This window comes from Miniopterus schreibersii (assembly GCF_964146895.1).
Source record: "Miniopterus schreibersii genome assembly, chromosome: 4".
NCBI lineage: Eukaryota > Metazoa > Chordata > Mammalia > Chiroptera > Miniopteridae > Miniopterus > Miniopterus schreibersii.
This window is the reverse complement of record NC_138105.1, coordinates 72,696,996-72,715,597: the sequence shown is the minus strand read 5'-3', so window position 1 is coordinate 72,715,597 and position 18,602 is coordinate 72,696,996. Positions and strand designations below refer to the sequence as shown.

At 50.3% G+C, this 18,602-nt stretch overlaps 1 protein-coding gene across 1 annotated transcript; it reads right to left on the bottom strand.

Annotated features, from left to right (window-relative positions):
- Window positions 1-3,095: 3,095 nt before the first annotated feature.
- Window positions 3,096-5,694, bottom strand: KLF2 (KLF transcription factor 2). Its single transcript, XM_081135512.1, has 3 exons — window positions 5,441-5,694; window positions 4,363-5,188; window positions 3,096-3,769 (listed from the first exon to the last, which is right to left on the bottom strand). The coding sequence occupies exons 1-3, from the start codon at window positions 5,513-5,515 to the stop codon at window positions 3,594-3,596; spliced, it is 1,077 nt and encodes a 358-aa protein (XP_080991638.1). The 5' UTR covers window positions 5,516-5,694; the 3' UTR covers window positions 3,096-3,593.
- Window positions 5,695-18,602: the final 12,908 nt, after the last annotated feature.

Genomic DNA, 18,602 nt, shown 5'->3' with positions numbered 1-18,602 from the left:
TTGTGTATTCACATGTGTGCAGCATCCTAGGCCCTCAGTAGGTCAGACAGTGACAGATGCAAAGTCTCTTGGGTGTGCATAGAACCCCTAACCCAGTGGTTATCAATCTGGGGTGATTCTGCCTCCAGGGGACACTTGGCCATATCTGGAGACATTTTTGGTTGTCACGACTTTGGGGGTGGGTGCTGCTGGCTTCAAGCAGGTTGGGGCCAAGGACGCTGCTCAACATCCTACAGAGCACAGGACGGCCCTACCCCAGAGAATGACCTGGCCCCAAATGGCACACACCAGCTCAGTGTGGGTCCAGGCCACGGGAGGGAACTGCCTGGCTCTGGTGCCTTCACCAGCCATCTCTGCTGGTTGCCTTCTGACTCCCCAGGGTACTGGCGGGCCTGGGTGCTAACTCAGCTTTGCTGATGGGGCAGGGTGCTGAGTCAGGCATATGCTGGGGCTCACCTTACTCCCTGACAGCTCTCCCTCCCCCACTTCACACCACACAACCCTGCAGAAGGCTGGGCTCCCTGGCATTCAGGAAACTCCAGCAGAGAATCAGCTCCTGCAGCCTACCCCCATTACTGCAGTCACTCTTGCGAGGTCATTTTGGTGTTGCCTAACCCCCCCTCCAAAAACAGCTCCGTTCCTTCCAACCCCCCCAAACCCCAGGACAATCTGAAACATGGCCAAGTATATATATATATACTCAGTGCTTGTTTGTACAAGCAATTCCTGGCACAGCTAAATGGAATATTATGCAACCATTTAAAAGGATAATAAAAACATACCATGGAGAAAAAAACATGGAAAAATGGTTATAATCTAGCCTGGAACAAAAAAGGATACATTCATAATCACAGCCATGTGAGAGCATGAGAGCAATTCAGCCACTGACCAGCAACCCCTCCATCAAAACAATGGTGACTGGAATTGGGCTATAGAATGCAGGGTGAATATTTTTCCTTTTTGATATTTAACATTTTCTCCAATGGACTCCAGGGCTTTGTTCACAGGAAGGAAAAGCCTTAGGTTCTGTGCCTTGTCACAGAGATGTGACTGGGCCCAGCAGTGAGGTTTAACACTTCTCCAGGTGGCATCTGCCATGGCAGCTCGCTTCCTGGGACAGGGACACCTCCTTGCTCATAAAAGCAATGCATGATGATCTTTAAGGAACCAGAGCAGATTTCTCAACCTTGGCACTGTTGACATTTGGGGCCTGATCACTTTCTGTGCTGGGGACTTCCCTGTGCATTCTAGAATGTTTCTGCCGTATTCTTGGCCTTCACCCACCAGATGCCAGCAGCACCCCCTCCGCAGCTGTGATAACCAAAAATCTCTCCAGACGGGGTTGCCCCTGGATGAGAAGCACCCATCCACAAGCTACTAGATGGAAATTGACACTTGCGTTTCAAAAAGGGGAAAATCAAAGGAGGAGGGTTATCTCTGCATCAGTCAGTGAGCGGGCACTTCACCTGCGGGAGTGTCTCCCGCTGAATGGGACAGCTGGGCTGGAGTCTGACACTTTCTATTCTATCAGTTGGAGGCACTCGAGAAACAGAAACTCACAACTTCAGTCATTACAACTGGCCTCTCATTGGATTCAAAGGCCTGGGGGTGTGGGGGCAGGGGACACCTGGGAGCTGTTCTCAAGTTAGCAGAAAAATGGCTTTCCCCCCGTATAGGAAAGACTGGAGACCCTACCAAAAATGATTGAAAATTTCTTGTCTTTCTTCCTCCCCCAGTGCCTCCAAAACCAGCTCTGAGCAAACAGGGGCATTTCTACGGGTTGAGGGGCCACTGCCCTGCTCTGGAACATTTTTGCAAAAGCTGCAGAGAAAGAGGGTACAAGAGGCACATGAGAACACACACACACACACACACACACACACACACACACACTCCCCCCCCCTTCCCCCCCGCACGCGCACGCTCTTCCTCACCAGAGGAAGTGGGACCAAGTTATTTACTCGAGAAGCGTGAATCAGATTGTCATCTCCCATTTCTGCTTTTTTGGATTACCAAACGCTCTCAGCTGTTTCCAGGGCTGCCCTGGGGGGTGGGGGGAGGAAGGATTGAGGGAGGGAGGAAATCCCAGCTTCTGTCGCAATGGGCGAGAGTGTTTTAAAACGGGCAATGCTTATGAGCTATTTTCACTTTCTGGAAAACACTTGTGCAATTGTTGGTGGCCATGGTTACCCACCCAGGGCCCGGAGAAGGGGGAAGATGAGGGATGGCAGGGCAATCTGTCAGGGAGAGGCAGCTCCTCGCTCAACTGAGACATTCGGAGTGGAAGGCAGGGGTCGCCCCCTTGCTTGCAAGGTGGGTTTCTGAAGTGGCCACCTCCACCCACTAAGGCTCTGATGTGACTCCTTCACACAAGGGCACCTGCGGGGGTGGATTCATGTCCCTCCAATGCCAGCAACAGGTGGGTTACTTCAGAAATACTCCAGTCCCCTCTAGTGGGGTTTGGGGGCCCTCTGGAAGCCCCCAGATAAGGCTAGCACCCTAATGCCACCACTCCATAGCTACCTCTCTGGGTCTCAGTTTCCCCATCTGGAGAAAGCACCCACCATGTTTGGCTCTCAAATGTGGATTTCATTTTGTTCCAAACAAGACGGGGAACTCATTCCTTTTTTTAAAAAAAAATCCTGCTAAAGGCAAGACTAGTAAAAGGCAAAGCATGTCAGGAACTGAACATTTTGTTCCCACCCCCAAAAAAGTCTGCGCACTCCAGAAGTTTGGCTAAAACCTCAGAAGCTTCAGAAGTAGGTGAGGCTTTTTTCAGCCCAAAGGTGGCCACGTCAGTGGGACCAGCACTTTCCCCAGCTCCAGAGAAAAAGAGGCAATTTATGGCTCGGGGAACAACCTTAAAATAGCTCTCCCTCAGTCCTAAAATGCAGTGTTTAAATTTATAGAAAAACCCACAGGTTTGTGGCAGCTGGGCGCTGCAGCTGGCAAGCTGAGTGCTGGCGGGGCAGGACCCACTTTCACCCCCACCCCTCTGCCAGGCTGCCCTCCATCAAAGCTGCCTTTTCCCTCAGCCCTTTCGTTGCCCCAACCCTCCCCCCCCCCCCAGCTTTCAAGCAGCCTGATCAGCGCTGTGATTTTTTAAAAAGATGCAAAACTTTTTTAATTAAAAAAAACAGCAAAAGTCTTATAAAAATGAACCAGGCAGCCAATGCCCACCTGTCTCCTTATTTACAGTAATACAATATCTGTCACAGTCACTATGTACAATATTATAAAAAATGTTGCAGACAGTACAAATTAAGGCTGTATTTTTTCACAAGGCATCAAGCCTCGATCCTCTAGTGTAGACCCGGTAGGGGAAGACGACACTTAATTATTGCACCATTTTGAAAACAAAACTCGTCAAGGAGGATCGTGGTCTTCTCCCACCGGGCCTTCAGTCTCTGATGGGGGCCAGGGCGGCAGCATCGTCGTCGCATCGTCTTCGGGGAGAGGAGCCTCCTCTGTGGCCATGCTGTGCCCGGCCCGGTCCTTAGGGTCCAATAAATACCAGTCACAGTTTGGGAGGGGGCCGCGTCCGGCGCGTGGGACCCGCCACGGCCGCGCACGAGTGGGCGGGGGCGTCCAGGCTACATGTGCCGCTTCATGTGCAGCGCCAGGTGGTCAGAGCGCGAGAAGGCACGGTCGCAGAGGTGGCACTGGAAAGGCCGGTGGCCCGTGTGCTTGCGGTAGTGGCGCGTGAGTTCGTCCGAGCGCGCGAACTTCCAGCCGCAGCCGTCCCAGTTGCAGTGGTAGGGCTTCTCACCTGCAGGGAGGGGGCGAGAACGGGCCTCAGTTTCCCTCCCAGCGCCTCCTCTGCCAGCCACCGGCGCCCCCGCACAGACACTCGCCCCGATAGCGGCTACATAGGAGCCGCAACCTACCCCTGACAGGCTCCCTGAGGCAACCCCCGTTGTGAACATTTAAGGATCCTAGGCACGGGTCCCGCCACCCCTGATGGTGTTGCCCCCAAGGGGTCCAAAGTGCGCACTGTCCACTCGCCAGTGTCTGGAGCCACGCCCCCAGAGGTGTCCTAAGTTTGCATATTCTCCCCAACATTCGGAGACAGTCTCCCGAGGATTCCTAAGTGCGCAACCCCTCCCCAAAGTCCCGAGCCACACTACCAGGAGGATCCTAAGTGTACACCCCCTCCCCAATATTCTGCGACAGAGTTGCCCTAAGGTTCCTAAAAGCACGTCCCCTCGCAACCTCCCGAGCCACGCCCCCAGGGGAGTCCTGAGAGTGCGTGCCTCCTCCCGAATCTCCCTCCGGGGTCTAGCCCTCCGGGGGGTTTCTGATTGCGTCCCTCCTCCCGCACCCGCTCCGGCTCCGCAGCGCACACCCCTTCTGGCCTCTCACCTGTGTGCGTGCGAAGGTGCGCCTTGAGGTGTGAGCTCTTGGTGTAGGTCTTGCCGCAGCCGGCATAGCTGCAGGTGTGCGTGGCGGTGCGCTTGCGGGGCCAGGAGCGGCGGCCGCGCTTGGGCTTGGCCTCCAGCAGCTCCAGTGGGGACGCAGGCGGAGTGAGGAGACCTCGGGCGGCGGGTGGCGCCAAACCCAGCGCTGCGGCGGCGGCGGCGGCCGTCGCGTCGTCGAAGAGACCGTAGGCGGCAGGTGCGGGCGGCGCATAGTGCAGGCCGGTCCCGGGAGCGCCGAAGCCGGGGCCGCCGAAGGGCGGCGGGAAGGGGGCGCGAGGGCCAGGCGCAGGCAGGCGCGCGGGGCCGTCGGGGCTGAGCGGTGGAGTGTCGGGCGGCGGCGGCGGGCGGCCCCCGGGGCCGCGCATGCACGCGGCGGCCGGGCCCGGGGCGCCCTCGCGCTTGAGGCCTCGCGGTCCGCGGGCCAGGCCGGGTGCGCAACCATAGCCGCCGCCATCCGCCTCGGGGGGCTCGGACTTCACCAGGCGGCCCGGCGGCGCCAGCAGGAAGCGGCCGTGCAGCGCCGGCCCCGGCGGCACGTCCAGCTCGGGCGGCAGCAGCTCCGACACCAGGCCGCCCGCGGGGGCGCCGTAGGGCGGCGGCGCGCCGGGCTCGGGGTAGTAGAACGCAGGCGGCGGGGGCGGGGGCGGGGGCGGCGGCTCCGGGGCGGCCTCAGCGCCCAGGCCGTCCAGCCCCATGGACAGGATGAAGTCCAGTACACTGTTGAGGTCGTCGTCGGTGCCGCCCGCCTCGGGCTCTGCGCGCGGCCAGCGCTGCGGGTGACAGGGCGATGGCGGGCGGGCGTGAGCGCGCGGCGGGTCCCGCGGACCGCCGCCCGCCGCCTCCGTTCTAGCCCCCTGAGCCCGCAGTCCCCACCGCCTGCGCCTCTCCTACCCTGAGCTCGCCGTTTGCTCCTAGACTCCACGACCCGACGCCCTCCATCCCCGCTGCCTGCGTTCCACTGCCCCGCAGCCCACGTCCTACGACCCTGCGCCGGCCGCCCCCGCCGTCCCTGCCGCCCTCACCTCCTGCAGGCCGCGCTCGCGACACGGGCTGGCGAAAGTGGAGAAGGAGGGCAGGATGGGCTCGCTCAGCGTCATGGCCGGGACCGGGGGCTGACGCGATTTCGGACACCGGTGAGCGACTGGTGGGGCGCAGGCGGGCGGGGACGGCTCTGCGGGCCCCCGGCTGGGCTGGACCGAGCCTTATAGACCCGGCGCGCAGGGGCCGGGCCAAGGCGGCGGCGGCGGAAACGCGTCCCGGATGGGGACGAACTCCGGGCGCAGCCTAAATTTAGCCGCGGTATATAAGTCGGCGGGCGGCCGTGGGCCTGGCCTCTGCTGCGGCGCGGGCCCCGAGCCCGCCCGCCGGCCCCTCGCGCGCCGCCAGGCCGCGCCCCCCGCCCGGGCCCGCCCCCGCGTGTCTCCCGGGCGACAGCGTCAACACGCGCTCCACAACAGCCGCAGGAAGCCAGGGATCCCCCGGGCACCCCGCGGGCTCCCGCCTGCGCGCCGACGGGGAGGACCTGGAGCGGGGGTGGCATCCGGACCCGGGACTCTGAGCTGGGCCCCGCGGCCCCTCGGGATCCTTGATGGATGGGGTGAATGGGCCCCAAATCCTCAGAAGGGTCCTCAGAATGCTAGATGGATGGGGTGACTGGGTCCAATGACCTCAGGGTGGGGTTCCCCGGAAACCCTGATGGGTGGGGAGATTGGGGTTCCCAGGACTCATGATGGAGAGACTCAGCCCCCCATTTTCTGGGGGCCTACCTAGCATGACCCACTGTTATGCCCATCACCCTAAAAAAATCTTGCACAGTGACATCAAGAAATGTTCAGTCTTGGAGACACTGTGCCTCAAGGAAGCCCTTCAGAGCAGGGAAACTGAGGCCCAGGGGGCGCTGGGAAAGGCTTTAGGTCCTGCTGTTGCCCTCTGTCCTTGGAGTCTTCCACTCTAGTGCACTTGTGTGTGTAAAATAAACAAGTGTATTGGAGATAGGGGCCTTTTGGAAAAATAAAGCAGGAGAGGGAGATAGGAAGTGAATGTGTGTGAGGGGGGAGAGAGAGGATAGTGAAATTTTGGACCTCACCCAGGAGGAGTTCTGTGAGTCAGACCTGTAGAAAAGTGGAGCCAAGTAGGTATTGGAGGGATAGCATCTTGTGATATGACCTGGAGCCAGCATCCAGCCTTGGTCTCTTGACCCCAGAACCCAAATTCAGGCCAGGTGGCTAGAGGTGCAGGTAGCTTCTGTCCTGGAAGCTTTCCTTGGGAGCCAGAAGGGCTTTGCCACTAACAGCAGCTGGAGTGCCACAGACAGGGACGCCATGGGGGGCGGGGGGGACGGGACACAACACACTTTGCACCACATGGGCACCAAGGAACTTCTTCTGGACCCACAATCCTGGACCCTCCCAGCTGGAAGGAGCCTCAGAGGTGTGCCACCTCACAGTGATTCATCCAACTGTAGATTAAACAAATACTTGCTCATAAACCCTATTTGCCAGGCAGTGGGAACCCAGAGGTGCTTCAGTACCAGGCACAGTTGCTGGAGGGGGCAGAGACCCCCTCTGCAGCTTTTCCAGGCTGCTGGAGGCTTCAGGTTGAGCTCAGACGTGTTCCCTATGGTTGCCACTGCGATGGTAGAGAGTCAGCCTTGGCCACTGACCCCTCATTGTGTGACCTGAAGCAAGTGGCTTTGCCTCTCTGGGCTTGCTTCCTCATCTGTGAAATGCAGGCAATAATAGTACCTTACCCCAAAGGGATATTGTGAGGGTCATGCAAGCTCTTTTTAAAAAAAAAAAATTTAATCTTCATTCGAGGATATTTTTTGCATTGCTTTAGAGAGAGAGTGGAAAGGAGAAAGAGATAGAAACATCAATGTGAAAGGGACACATAGATTGTTTGCCTCCTGCACGTGTCCAGACCAGGGCTGGGGATCAAGTCTGCAACCGAGGTACATGCCCTTGGCTGGAATTGAACTGGGACCCTCTAGTCTGCACAGGCTGACACTCTAACCACTGAGCAAACCGGCTAAGGCCAGGCTCTTTCTTTTTTGTGGAAGTGCTGATGATATCCTGTGAGCTCTCTTCAAGTGCTATTCTTGTTGCCTTTCTCTGAATCTCAGTTTCTCTGTATGATAACGAGGGAAAGATTTAGGGAATTGAGTCCGGTCCCCAAGATGTATGATTGCTTAAGCAGCTGCAGACCCTGGTCATCTCCTCTGTCTCCGTCAGCTCCTGCAGCTCACTACAGCCCATCCCTCTCCGTACTCTCGGTTTCCTTGCAGTATGTTCCCCCATCCAGGCCTTTGTACTTGCTGTGCCTTCCACCAGGCATTCCTTCCTCTCACTTTCCACTTGCTTGGCTGTGACTCATCTCCCCCCACCCCCACCCCTTAACTACTGAACTTTATTTTTTTTTAGAGCAGGGTGAGGTTTATTGGGAAAAAAGGGCAGATAGTACAGAGAGTTCTCATATAACTCTCCTTTACAGTTTCCCCCTTTAGTAACATCTTATATGAGTGTTACATATTTGTTACAATTGAAGAGCCCTTATTTATTCATTATCATTAACTGAAGTCCACAGTTTACTTTAAGGTTCACTCTATGCGTTGTACATTCTATAGGTTCTGAGGAATGCACATAGTTTATGTATCTACTGTAACACTATCATACAGAATCATTTCACTGTCTTAAAAGTCTCCATCCCTCCTTCCTCCCTAAGCCCTGGTTGTGTTCCATAGTTTTACCTTTTCCAGAATGCTATATAGTTGGACTCATTACAAGATGTAGTTTTTTTCAGACTGGCTTCTTGCACTTAGCAATATGCATTTACCGTTCCTCTGTGTCTTTTTGTGGCTTGATAGTTACTTTTTTTTATCGCTGAGTAAGATACTATGGCCTGGCCTGGCCAGGTGTGGCTCAGCGGTTGAGCGTCGACCCAGGATCCAGGCGATTGGGGTTCGATTCCCAGTCAGGGCACATGCCGGGGTTGTGGGCTCAATCCCCAGTCGGTGCATGCAGGAGGCAGCTGATCAATGGCTCTCTCATCATTGATGTTTCTATCTCTCTATCCCTCTCCTTTCCTCTCTGTGAAATCAATAAAGATATATTAAAAAAAAAAAAAGATGCCATGGCCTGGATGTAACATAGTTTATCCATTCACCTACCAGAGGACATTTTGGTTGCTTCCAGTTTGGGGCAATAGTTGCTATATTGAATATGGCTGCTATAAACATTCATGATTTTTGCCTGGAAATAAATTTTCAAATTAATTGGGTAAATACCTAGGAATGCAATTGATAGATCGTAAGATAAGACTATGCTTAGGTTTGTAAGAAACCCCCCAAAAGTCTTCCAAAGTAGCTGTACCATTTGCATTCTTATTGTTCCACATCCTGACAACATTCAGTGCTGTCAGTTTTTCATATTTTAGCCATTCTAATAGGTGTGTGGTGGTATCTCATTGCTGTTTTAACTTGCAGTCCCCCTATGACATCTGATATGGAGCATATTTTCATATGCTTATTTGCCATCTGTGTATCTTCTTTAATGAGGTGTCTGTTCAGATCTTTGGCTCAGTTTTTAATTGGGTTGTTTGTTTTATTATAGAATTTTAAGAGTTCTTTGTATATTTTGGACGCCAGGCCTTTATCTGATAGGTATTTTGCAAAGATTTCCTCCCAGTCTGTGGCTTGTCTTTTGTGGAGCAGAAGCCTTTCATTTTAATGAAGACCAGCTCGTCAATTTCCCCTTTCACAAATTGTGCTTTTGGTGTTGTATCTAAAAAGTCATTGCCAAACCCAAGGTCATCTCCATTTCCCACTGTGTCATGGTCTAGAAGATTTATAGGTTTGCATTTTACATTTAAGTGAATGCTCCATTTTGAGTTTTTTTTGTTGTTGTTGTTTTGTATGTGGTTCCATGAGCATTTGTTGAAAAGGCTGTTCTCAGCTCATCTTCTGTGCATTTCAGCCTAAGTGTGGGCTTTCCAGACCCCCCTCCCCGCCCAATCAGCCCCTCCCCAGACTGTATAGTTCCTTTCTCCAACCCTTTGTTCTACAGCATTTTTCATCATTGGTCATTATTTTTATCCACCCCTTTGTTTTTTTCCTGACTCCCCAGCAAGTAGTGTGTGAACTGTGGGGAGGGCAGGGGCAGGTCTGAATTGGATCCACTGTGCTTTTCAAGGCCAGCCCAGCACACAGTAGGTGCTCAGTACACATTCACTGATGGATGGACAAGCCAATGAGAGGATCTATCTCTTGCAGGTTCTCAGAACTCCTGAGAGTGGCTCTCCACTCCTGCAGGATCGTCCCCACTTTCTCCTCAGCCCAGCCTCCTGTGGACTTTTTTTGTCACCATGGGTAGTAGGTTGAATATGTCCCGGAAAAGAGGTGTCCAAGTCCTAACCTCCGGTACCTGTGAATATGACCTTATTTGGAAAGAGGGTCTTGGTAGATATAATTAAGGGTCTAGAAATGAGATCACGCTGGGTTAGGATGGGCCCTAAATCCAATGAGGGCCCTTATAAAAAAAAAAAGGACACATAGCATAGAGAAGACAGCCATGTAAAGACAGGGGCAGAGATTGGAGCAATGCAGCTACAGCCAAGGAACACCAAAGACTGCCTGGAGCCACTGGAAGCTGGGAGAGAGGCCTGGGATGGCTTCTATCTCAGAGCCTCCTCAGAGGGAACCAACCCTGTGGACACCTTGATTTCAGACTTCTGGCCCCCACAATGATAAGGGAATGCATTTCTGTTGTTTTAAGCCACTCAAGTTGTTGTGACCTCCCCAGAAAGCTCATATATCATGGTAACCAACTGTTCTGCCTGGCTTCCTCTCCAGACCAAGAAGGCCCTAAAGGCAGGGAGGGACCTCCCTGGATTCATGTTGTTGAAACAAACATGATAGGAGGATGCTGGCTACCCACCAGGACCTCCCAGGGCAGTGTGGATACTTCAGAGTGCCCAGTGAATGGAACCAACACAGAGTCACCAATGAATGGAAAGAGCATGGACTTCAGTTGCCATTTTTGCTGTGTGACCTTGGACGTGTCATTTAACCTCTCTGAGCCTCAGTTTCATTGTGAGATATGAGATGGCATATGTAGATGCTCAAGAATGCTTGTTCCCCAATTATGGGCATGAACCAATTAATCAGACAGGGGATCCCAGGCAGGGCATTATGGGAGAGGCTCGGTGTTCAGTGGTGGGGGTGGTTGGAGCATGGCCCCTTTCATGCTGTGTCACCCTGCTATCCAGGCCACACCTACCTGTGTGGGTGTGTGTCCCACTGACATCTCAGGTGACAATGCTGTTGAAGAAAGGCTCTGGACTTGAAGTCAAGTTCCCAGTGCTGCCTCTTACTAGGAGGGTGACTTACCCTTGTCAAAGTGTTGAAGCCTCTGAGCAACCTATCCCAGGGGCGATGTAAGGCACATCTCCGAGGATTACGTGGTCAGTAAGTGAACTGATGATGCTGAAACACAAGGTGGGTGCTAAGTGTCATGGGTAAGTTCCGAAAGGGCAGGGACAGGCTTTGTGTCTGTGCCTTGCTGCTCCCCTCTCCCATTTGTGTCTAATCCATTGATAAAGTTTTGAGCACTGAGCTGGTACAGATGATGAGACTGCATCCAGGTTCAGCGCTGAGAAACACTATTGTGATTGATTAGTGATGTCTATCACTGGCAGAGGCTTGTATGAACTGTACGCTTGTTGTTACACTTACCACCTCCTGTCAGGCTTGTCTTTCAGGGCTCAGGAAACTCGCAAATAAACATTAAACTCCCTCTCCATGCTCTGTTGGACGTGGAGAGGACACTAAAAAAGTACACGGCCCATTTCTCCCTACAGAGTTTATAACCTCCTTGAACTGGGTCCTGGCCATTTCTAATTTCCTTTATTTCTGTCCACTTTTCTTCTAGAGTTTAGCCCGCCTCTCCCTTTACCAGCTGTTCCGCCCCAAATAGCTATTGTGTACGCTTGGCCCAACTCCCAAGAGCAAGCACTCAGGAATTCTACAGAAAACACGTCACCTCAAATACAGCTGAGCTTCCAAGACAAGTTCTGAACGCTCCAGAGGAATTACAGTCACATGACAGCGCCAACTGGACGACAACTCCCGGCTGGGTGGGTTGGGATGTTTTTGCTCAGGTTTGCGCAACCCTTTCGCAGTGTCTTGCCAAACTGGGCTCCCCGTGTTGCAAAGATGTTTGGCAGCTTGGCATTTCTTGAGGATGGGAAGTATTGCAGGAAGGGACATCCCTGAAAGTGGGCATCTTTTCAGGGTCACCGCCTTGCCACCGCCGTGCTCAGAGCCAAGGCCCAATGAGAAAGGACACTTTCCCATTTGTCTTGCTGTCTCTGGGGCTTTCCTAGTGTTTATGAACAATTAAGCAGTGACTATGTGAGGAGGTGCAGGGCTTATCTGGTTAATGACTGATGGATACCTAGGAAAACTCATCCTCTCCTCATTAGCCAGATATGACTGCTTTGGTCCAGTTCACACAGAGGACAGGAGAAGGGAAGGGAGCAGCTCTTGCATTGAAGAGTGGCCTGTATTTTCTCATTTAATTCTCACAGCAGGTCTGTTCAGGATAGTAAGTGATGGACATGACTGGGGTGCTCAGCCAAGAGCCCCAGGTCATTTTCTGACCTTGGCACTTGCTGCTCAGTGACCTTGAGTGAATGGCTTTCTTATTTTGGACCTTAGTTCCTCATCCATAAAGAGTCCTGAGAATGCCTGCCTTGTCACATGTTGATTAGATAGGAGACACCGTGTATAAAAGGACTTTTCCTAGAAAAGTCTTCCTGGTAGCAATTTTTATTTACCTAAATCAAGAGCTGACCCACCTGGGTTGTAGCTTTAAAAAAAATCAAAATATCAATATTCAATATTATTGAATAATAATATCAATATTATTCTTTATATTTCATATATATTCCAATGTCAGTTATGTACATGTATATGTTTTTTATAATTTTTTATCAAGTGAAACTCACATAATATAAAGTTAACCATTTTAATGTGAAAAATTCAGTGGCATTTAGGATATTCACAATGTTGTGCAATCATCACCTCTGTCTAGTTCCAGAACATTTCCATTACCCCAAAAGGAAACCCCACCCCCATGAGCAGTCATTCTCCCTCCCCCTCCCCCAGCCCCTGACAACCACTGATCTGCTTTCTGTCTATGGATTTGCCTGTTCTGGACATGTCATATATATTGAATCATGCCATATGTGGCTGCAGTAGCTTGTTTGGTCAATAGTTAAGCAAGATTTTTACATTCATGATGGCTGAAAAAAACAAAAGAAGATTTCATGATACATGAACATTCTATGAAAATCTAATTTCAGTGCCCATAAATTTATTGGCACACAGTCATGCCCCTTCATAGATGTATTGAGACTATGTACAGAAGGAGACCATATGGCCTGCAAGCAGAAAATATTGAATCTCTGGTCTGAAGCTGAGAGAAGATGATTCCATGGAGAGAAGCCAGCACAGCTGCCCTTGGACTTGAGTCTGAGCTGGCCCCCACAAACTATCACAGCCTCTCGGTACGCATTTAATAGACATTTGTGGAATACTTCTTATTGGGCAGGTGCCAGAGGGAGCTGTCAGCCGGAGTAAGCTGGTTTCTACCCTCTAGCAGCTCCCAGGCATTAAATCAATAATTTCCCAAATAAAGATGGGGAGGAATCTGAAGACATCCTATAGGTCAGCAGTTTGGACAGTCAGTATCAGGCATGTCTCAAGCACCTGGTTGTAAAGGTACAATATATTAGCGATGGCCAACTTGAGAGTGACTTTTTTAGATTTTTTTGTTTACCTGTTGGCCATAGACCTAGGGGCTGCTTTTTTGTTTTATTTTATTTTTACTTTATTAAAATTTTTTTAGCCCTGGCTGGGTGCTTAGGTTGACTGGAGCATTTTCCTGTACACCAAAACTTTGTGGGTTCAATTCCCAGTCAGGGCACATACCTAGGTTTCAGGTTCGATCCCTGGTCGGGGTGTGTTTGGGAGGCAACTGATTGATGTTTTTCTCTCTCTCTTTCCTTCCCCCTCTCTCTAAAATCAATAAACATATCCTTGGGTGAGCATAACATTTTTTTAACTTTTATTTAGATTTTAAATTTTTTAATTTTTTAAAGATTTACTTATATTTTATTTAAACATTTTTATTTTATTTAGATTAAAATTCTTATTTTACTTAGGTTTATTTTTATTTTATTTAAAAATTTAAATTTTAGATTAAAAATTTTAATTTAGATTTATTTTTATTAAAAAATTTAAATTTTACTTAGATTAAAATTTTTATTTAGATTTTAAAATTTTTGATTTTATTAGATTTATTTAAATTTTTAAAATTTATTTAGATTTAAATTTTAAATTTAATTTATTTAAAATCTTATTTAGATTAATTTTTTAAAATTTTTACTTATATTTGTTGCTGTATCATCTACCTACTGTAAAATTTACCAAGTGGTGCAACTCTCACCATGACCCATCTTTAGAACTTTCCGTCACCCCAAGGAGATCCCTCTTTCCCTTTGCAGTCCCTCCTGCTCTCACCTCGAGGCCCAGGCAACCACTGATGTGCTTTCCGAGTCTATAGATTTGGCCTCTCTGTATATTTCATATAAATGCAATGCTGCAGTGTGGTCCTTTGGGTCTGGCTTCTTTCACTCAGTGTAATTTGAGGTTTGGCCATTCTGTCGTGTGTTCATTCCTTTTCATTGCTGAATAGTACTCCATGTAGGGATGGATCATGGCTTGTCCCTTCACCTGTCAACAGACGCAGGCAGCCTCTAAGGGTGCAATAATTCTGTGTTGTCTCTGTCACTTCTTGGAGTCCAGGGACAACCTCACACCCGTAGCTTAGAAATGCACAATGATATCCTTCCCTACCTCACTTGTCCTGGCCTCTTTTCCTCTTATTGGCCCGGGGCTCCAGTGCTGTTGCCCATGAAGTAACCCCTTTGGGCACCTGGTAAGACCCATTGGGCTCCCTGGCACACCTTGCCAGGAGGAGGTGTCCTGCCTTCCTGGCCACCCATGTGTTCTGCACTCATGTGCCCTGCACAGCCATGTGTTTGATGTGATAGGGACAGTAGGGGAGGCCTGGAGAATGGGAGGACAGTGGCTGAGTTTGAGCCCCATATTCTTGGCATCTAGGAGTCCCCTTCCTGGGAGCCTGGCACAGCCCCCTGACCTGCCTCTGACTTCAAGGAAGCTTTGATACTGGCTCCTGTGGATAGCCAGCCTGCACAGAGCCTCCCTTCCCCGGGAACATCGCCTGCACTCAAGCAGCCTGTCCTGGTTCCCCGTCATCAGCCAAAGGAACTGGCTTTGAATTTCTCTCTGCTCGGCCTGTCCATGGTGAAAAGCCTGGAGCACATTGCTTCACTTGCTGGCCTGCAGTGCCCTCATTGGGGTGGGAGATAATGATGTTATTATGTCATATCATGACCACATATTATTAATAATGACAGGACCTTGACGGCTGGCCAGCACCCTGTAAGGGGTGAATTTCGTAAAGACCTAGTTTAACATTAAAGTTTATTTGTAAAATTCTACATCTTTTGGGAGAGGCGACTGGTAATTTCTGGGAACCTGAAACAATTTCTTTGGAAAACAAAGAAGTATAAATATCAGATCCATTTTTTTTCACTTTTTTTTTTAATTGAGGTGAAATTCACATAACAGAAAATTAACCGTTTTTAAAGTGAACAACTCAGTGGCATTAAGTACATTCACAATGTTGTGCAACCGTCACCTCCGTCTATTCAGTAATTATTCCAGAACATTTTCATTTCCCCAAAAGAAGACTCTGTCCCCAATTAGCAGTCACTTCGTCACACTCCCTCCCCCTTCCCCAGCCCCTGGCAACCACTAATCTGCTTTCTGTTTCTATGGATTTGATTGTTCTGGACATTTCATATCAATGAATCATACATGTGATCTTTTAGTGTCTGGCTTCTTTCACTCAGCACAATGTTTTCAAAATTTACCCTGTTGTCAAGTGTGTCAGTGCTTCATTCCTTTTCATGGCTGAATAATATTCCATAGAGATAGGCCACCTTCTGTTTAACCATTTATCAGGTGATAGTCATTTGGGGTTGTTTCCAGTTTTTTACTATTGTGAGTAATGGTGCTGTGAACATCGTGTACAAGTATTTGTTTGAGTCCCTGGTTGTGTTTTTAAAAAACAACAAAAAAATTTTTTTATTTTAGAGAGAGGAAGGGAGAGGGAGAGAGAGAGAGAGAGAAACATCGATGATGAGAGAGAGTCATTGATCGGGTGCCTCCTGCACACCCCCGACTGGGGATAGAACCTGCAACCCGGGCATGTGCCCTGACTGGGAATCGAGCAATGACCTCCTGGTTCATGGGTCGATGCTCAACCACTGAGCCACACCGGCCGGGCTGAGTCCCTGTTTTTAACACTTTGGGATACGTGCCTGGGAGTGGAGTTGCTGGGGCATGTGGTGACTGTATATATAACATTTTGGGGAGCCATCTAATCAGATCCATTTTAAAAGGCTCCACTGGGCTAGAACAAGTGTTGGGGTCTTTTAATTATGCTCCCCCCACTTCTGGGGATATTTATTTTTCTGACATTTATTTTGAGCGTCTACATGCACAATCTCATTTTCTCCTTCCAGCCCCTACGGCAGCTCTCTCTCTCCTGCACACATTCTCCCTCTCCCTGTTCCAGGCTTCTCCCGGGCTTCTGCCACCTTCCATTGGGAGCCAAGCTATGGGCTGGTTGAGGGTTGGGGAGACCCCCATCCCCTTGTCCTTGCAACTCAACAGTATGGATCTCACTTAGATGGCAGAATCAGCCCCCTTTACAGATGAGGAAACTGAGGTTCCGGGTGGGGGGTTGGGACCCCTACTCCACCAAACCAGCTTCATCTTATTTCTCATTCCACATTGTGCAACTTTGCACATTAACGCTGGATGAGTGGCTGGCATGTGATCCCTGCACAGTGAATGCTTTTCTAGCTGAATTTAGGGTAGAAAAAGGTCTTAAAGAGAGACAGGCTCTGATGAAAAAATACCTGCAATATAATGGGGTGAATGGTGTTCCCCAAAGATATGCCCACATCCTAACCTCCCATATCTGTGAATGTGAAATCCTCCTTGGAAACAGGGTCTTTGCAGATGTAATGAAAAGAAAGACCTGGAGATAAGATTATCCTGGACTTAGGGTGGCCCTAAGTCCAGTGACAGGTGTCACCAGAAAAGAGAAGGGGAAACAGACAGAGAAAAGAAAGACAGAGGCAGAGCCTGGAACAACGGAGCTACAAACCAAGGAAGGCCAAGGGTGTCCGGCAGCCACCAGGAGCTAGGAGAGAGGCCTGGGGCTGATTGCCCCTCAGGGTTTCCAGAAGGAACCAGCCCTGCTGACACCCTGATTTCAGACTTCTGGCCTCCAGGACTGTAAGAGAATAAATTTCTGTTATTTAAGTCCCCCCAGTTTGTGATCATTTATTACAGCAGCCCCAGGAAACTCATGCCCACGGTCAGGAGCTGGCTGGAGGGGAGGGAGAGCTGGGGTCTCTGTGCGCTGGGCCTGGGGCTGGACAAGGCAGGCTTCCCTAGCCTGGCAGGGAGTAAGGCATGCCCACAAATAGCCAGGATGGAGTAAGATAAATGCCCAGAGAGAGGTGCAATTATTATTGTTATCATCACCATTATTATTATTAAGAGTTATTATTGGCCTCTGTGAAATAGGGACTCATTATCCCCCACTGCAGCCCATCCCCCATCTTCCACCCCAATTAATGGAGCCCCTTCCACCTAAACCAGAGCTGCCAGATCAAACACAGGGCGCCCAGTTAAATTTGAATTTCAGATAGACAAGGAATGACGTTGTCGCTTAAGTATGTCCCCTATGACTGTGTTCCCCTCCCTGTCTCAGCCTAGAGTCCGTGTTGTTTTAACAAATAACCTTTTTAAAATTTTGGAATGACAAATCTAATTGCAGAAAAACTGCAAAGATAAGATGCAGAATACTGCATCTCTTTCGCCCAGATCCCCGGGAGTTGCCATCTCACAGGACCACCGTATCGTGGAAACTGAGACATCAATGTTGGGGTGATGCTATTGACGAAACTCCCAACTTTATTCCGATGTCCCCAGATTTTTCACAAATGTCCTCTTTGGGTTCCGGGATCTCACATTGCACTGAGTCGTCCTGTCTCCCCAGTTTCCTCTGGTCTGTGATGATTTCTCAGACTTTCCTTGTTTTTCTCATGTCTTTGGCCGAATTGCATCTGAATGTCCCCCACTCTGGGTTTGTGTGATGTGTTCTTGTGATTAGATGAGGGTATGAGGTTCATGGGGAGGACCACAGGGGTGAGGTGTCCTCCACGTCGCGTCATGCCAGGGTACCTGCTGTTTCCACGATTTTCTCCATGATGCTAACTAACCCTGTGCTTTATGGCTGGGGCACTGAAGGAATCTTACTCGAGCATCTTCAAGACCAGAGGGAGGTTTGGTTCCTTGAAACCAGAATATGACGATACTCTGTGCCAGGCACTGGGCCAGGGGCCAGGATGTGCCCCCTTCACAGCGCTGCTCTGCTGGAAGACAAATTTTAACAGGAGAGCCAGGACCTCAAAACGGTCCTCGTATCTTCTTCCCATGCAGTCTCCCGATGTGGACACTTCATGGCCTCAAACATGGGATGAGAGGCAGATGCTTCTGGGTGGCGGCCTGAGGTGTGCTTCTCTAACTTGCAGCCTAAAGAATGTCGACTGAGCTATGGTAATGCTCACAGTTGATTGAACCTGCACAGCAACTCTGTGAGGTTATCTGAATTTTCTAAGAACGGAGGCTCAGAGAGGCTGAGATACCTACTGAAGGCCACACGGCTACTCAGGTCTGTTTATACCCACCGACTCTCATCTCTATTTCAAAAAAAATGCTCTGTGGTTAAGGTGCATCCCCAGACTATGTTCTGAAAAGGAGAGGTGGGTGGGCAGGCCAGGAGGAGAACTGATTTACAGGAGTTTCCACCCTCTGTACTACTGGCAGCTGTGGCTGAATCAACGCCTAGTGGGGAGTCCTGTGCATTGTAGCATGTTGAGCAGCATCCCTGGTCTCTACCTGCCTGTTGCCGATAGTATCCCCTCCTTTCGTCACAAGCAATAATGTGTCCAAGCTTTCCC

Coding starts and splice junctions, on each gene's coding strand:
- KLF2 (XM_081135512.1), bottom strand. CDS start 5,515: ATGACGCTGAGCGAGCCCATCCTGCCCTCCTTCTCCACTTTCGCCAGC. Junction 5,189..5,440: donor GCGAGCGCGGCCTGCAGGAG/GTGAGGGCGGCA, acceptor TGTCACCCGCAG/CGCTGGCCGCGCGCAGAGCC. Junction 3,770..4,362: donor GCACCTTCGCACGCACACAG/GTGAGAGGCCAG, acceptor CCCTCCCTGCAG/GTGAGAAGCCCTACCACTGC.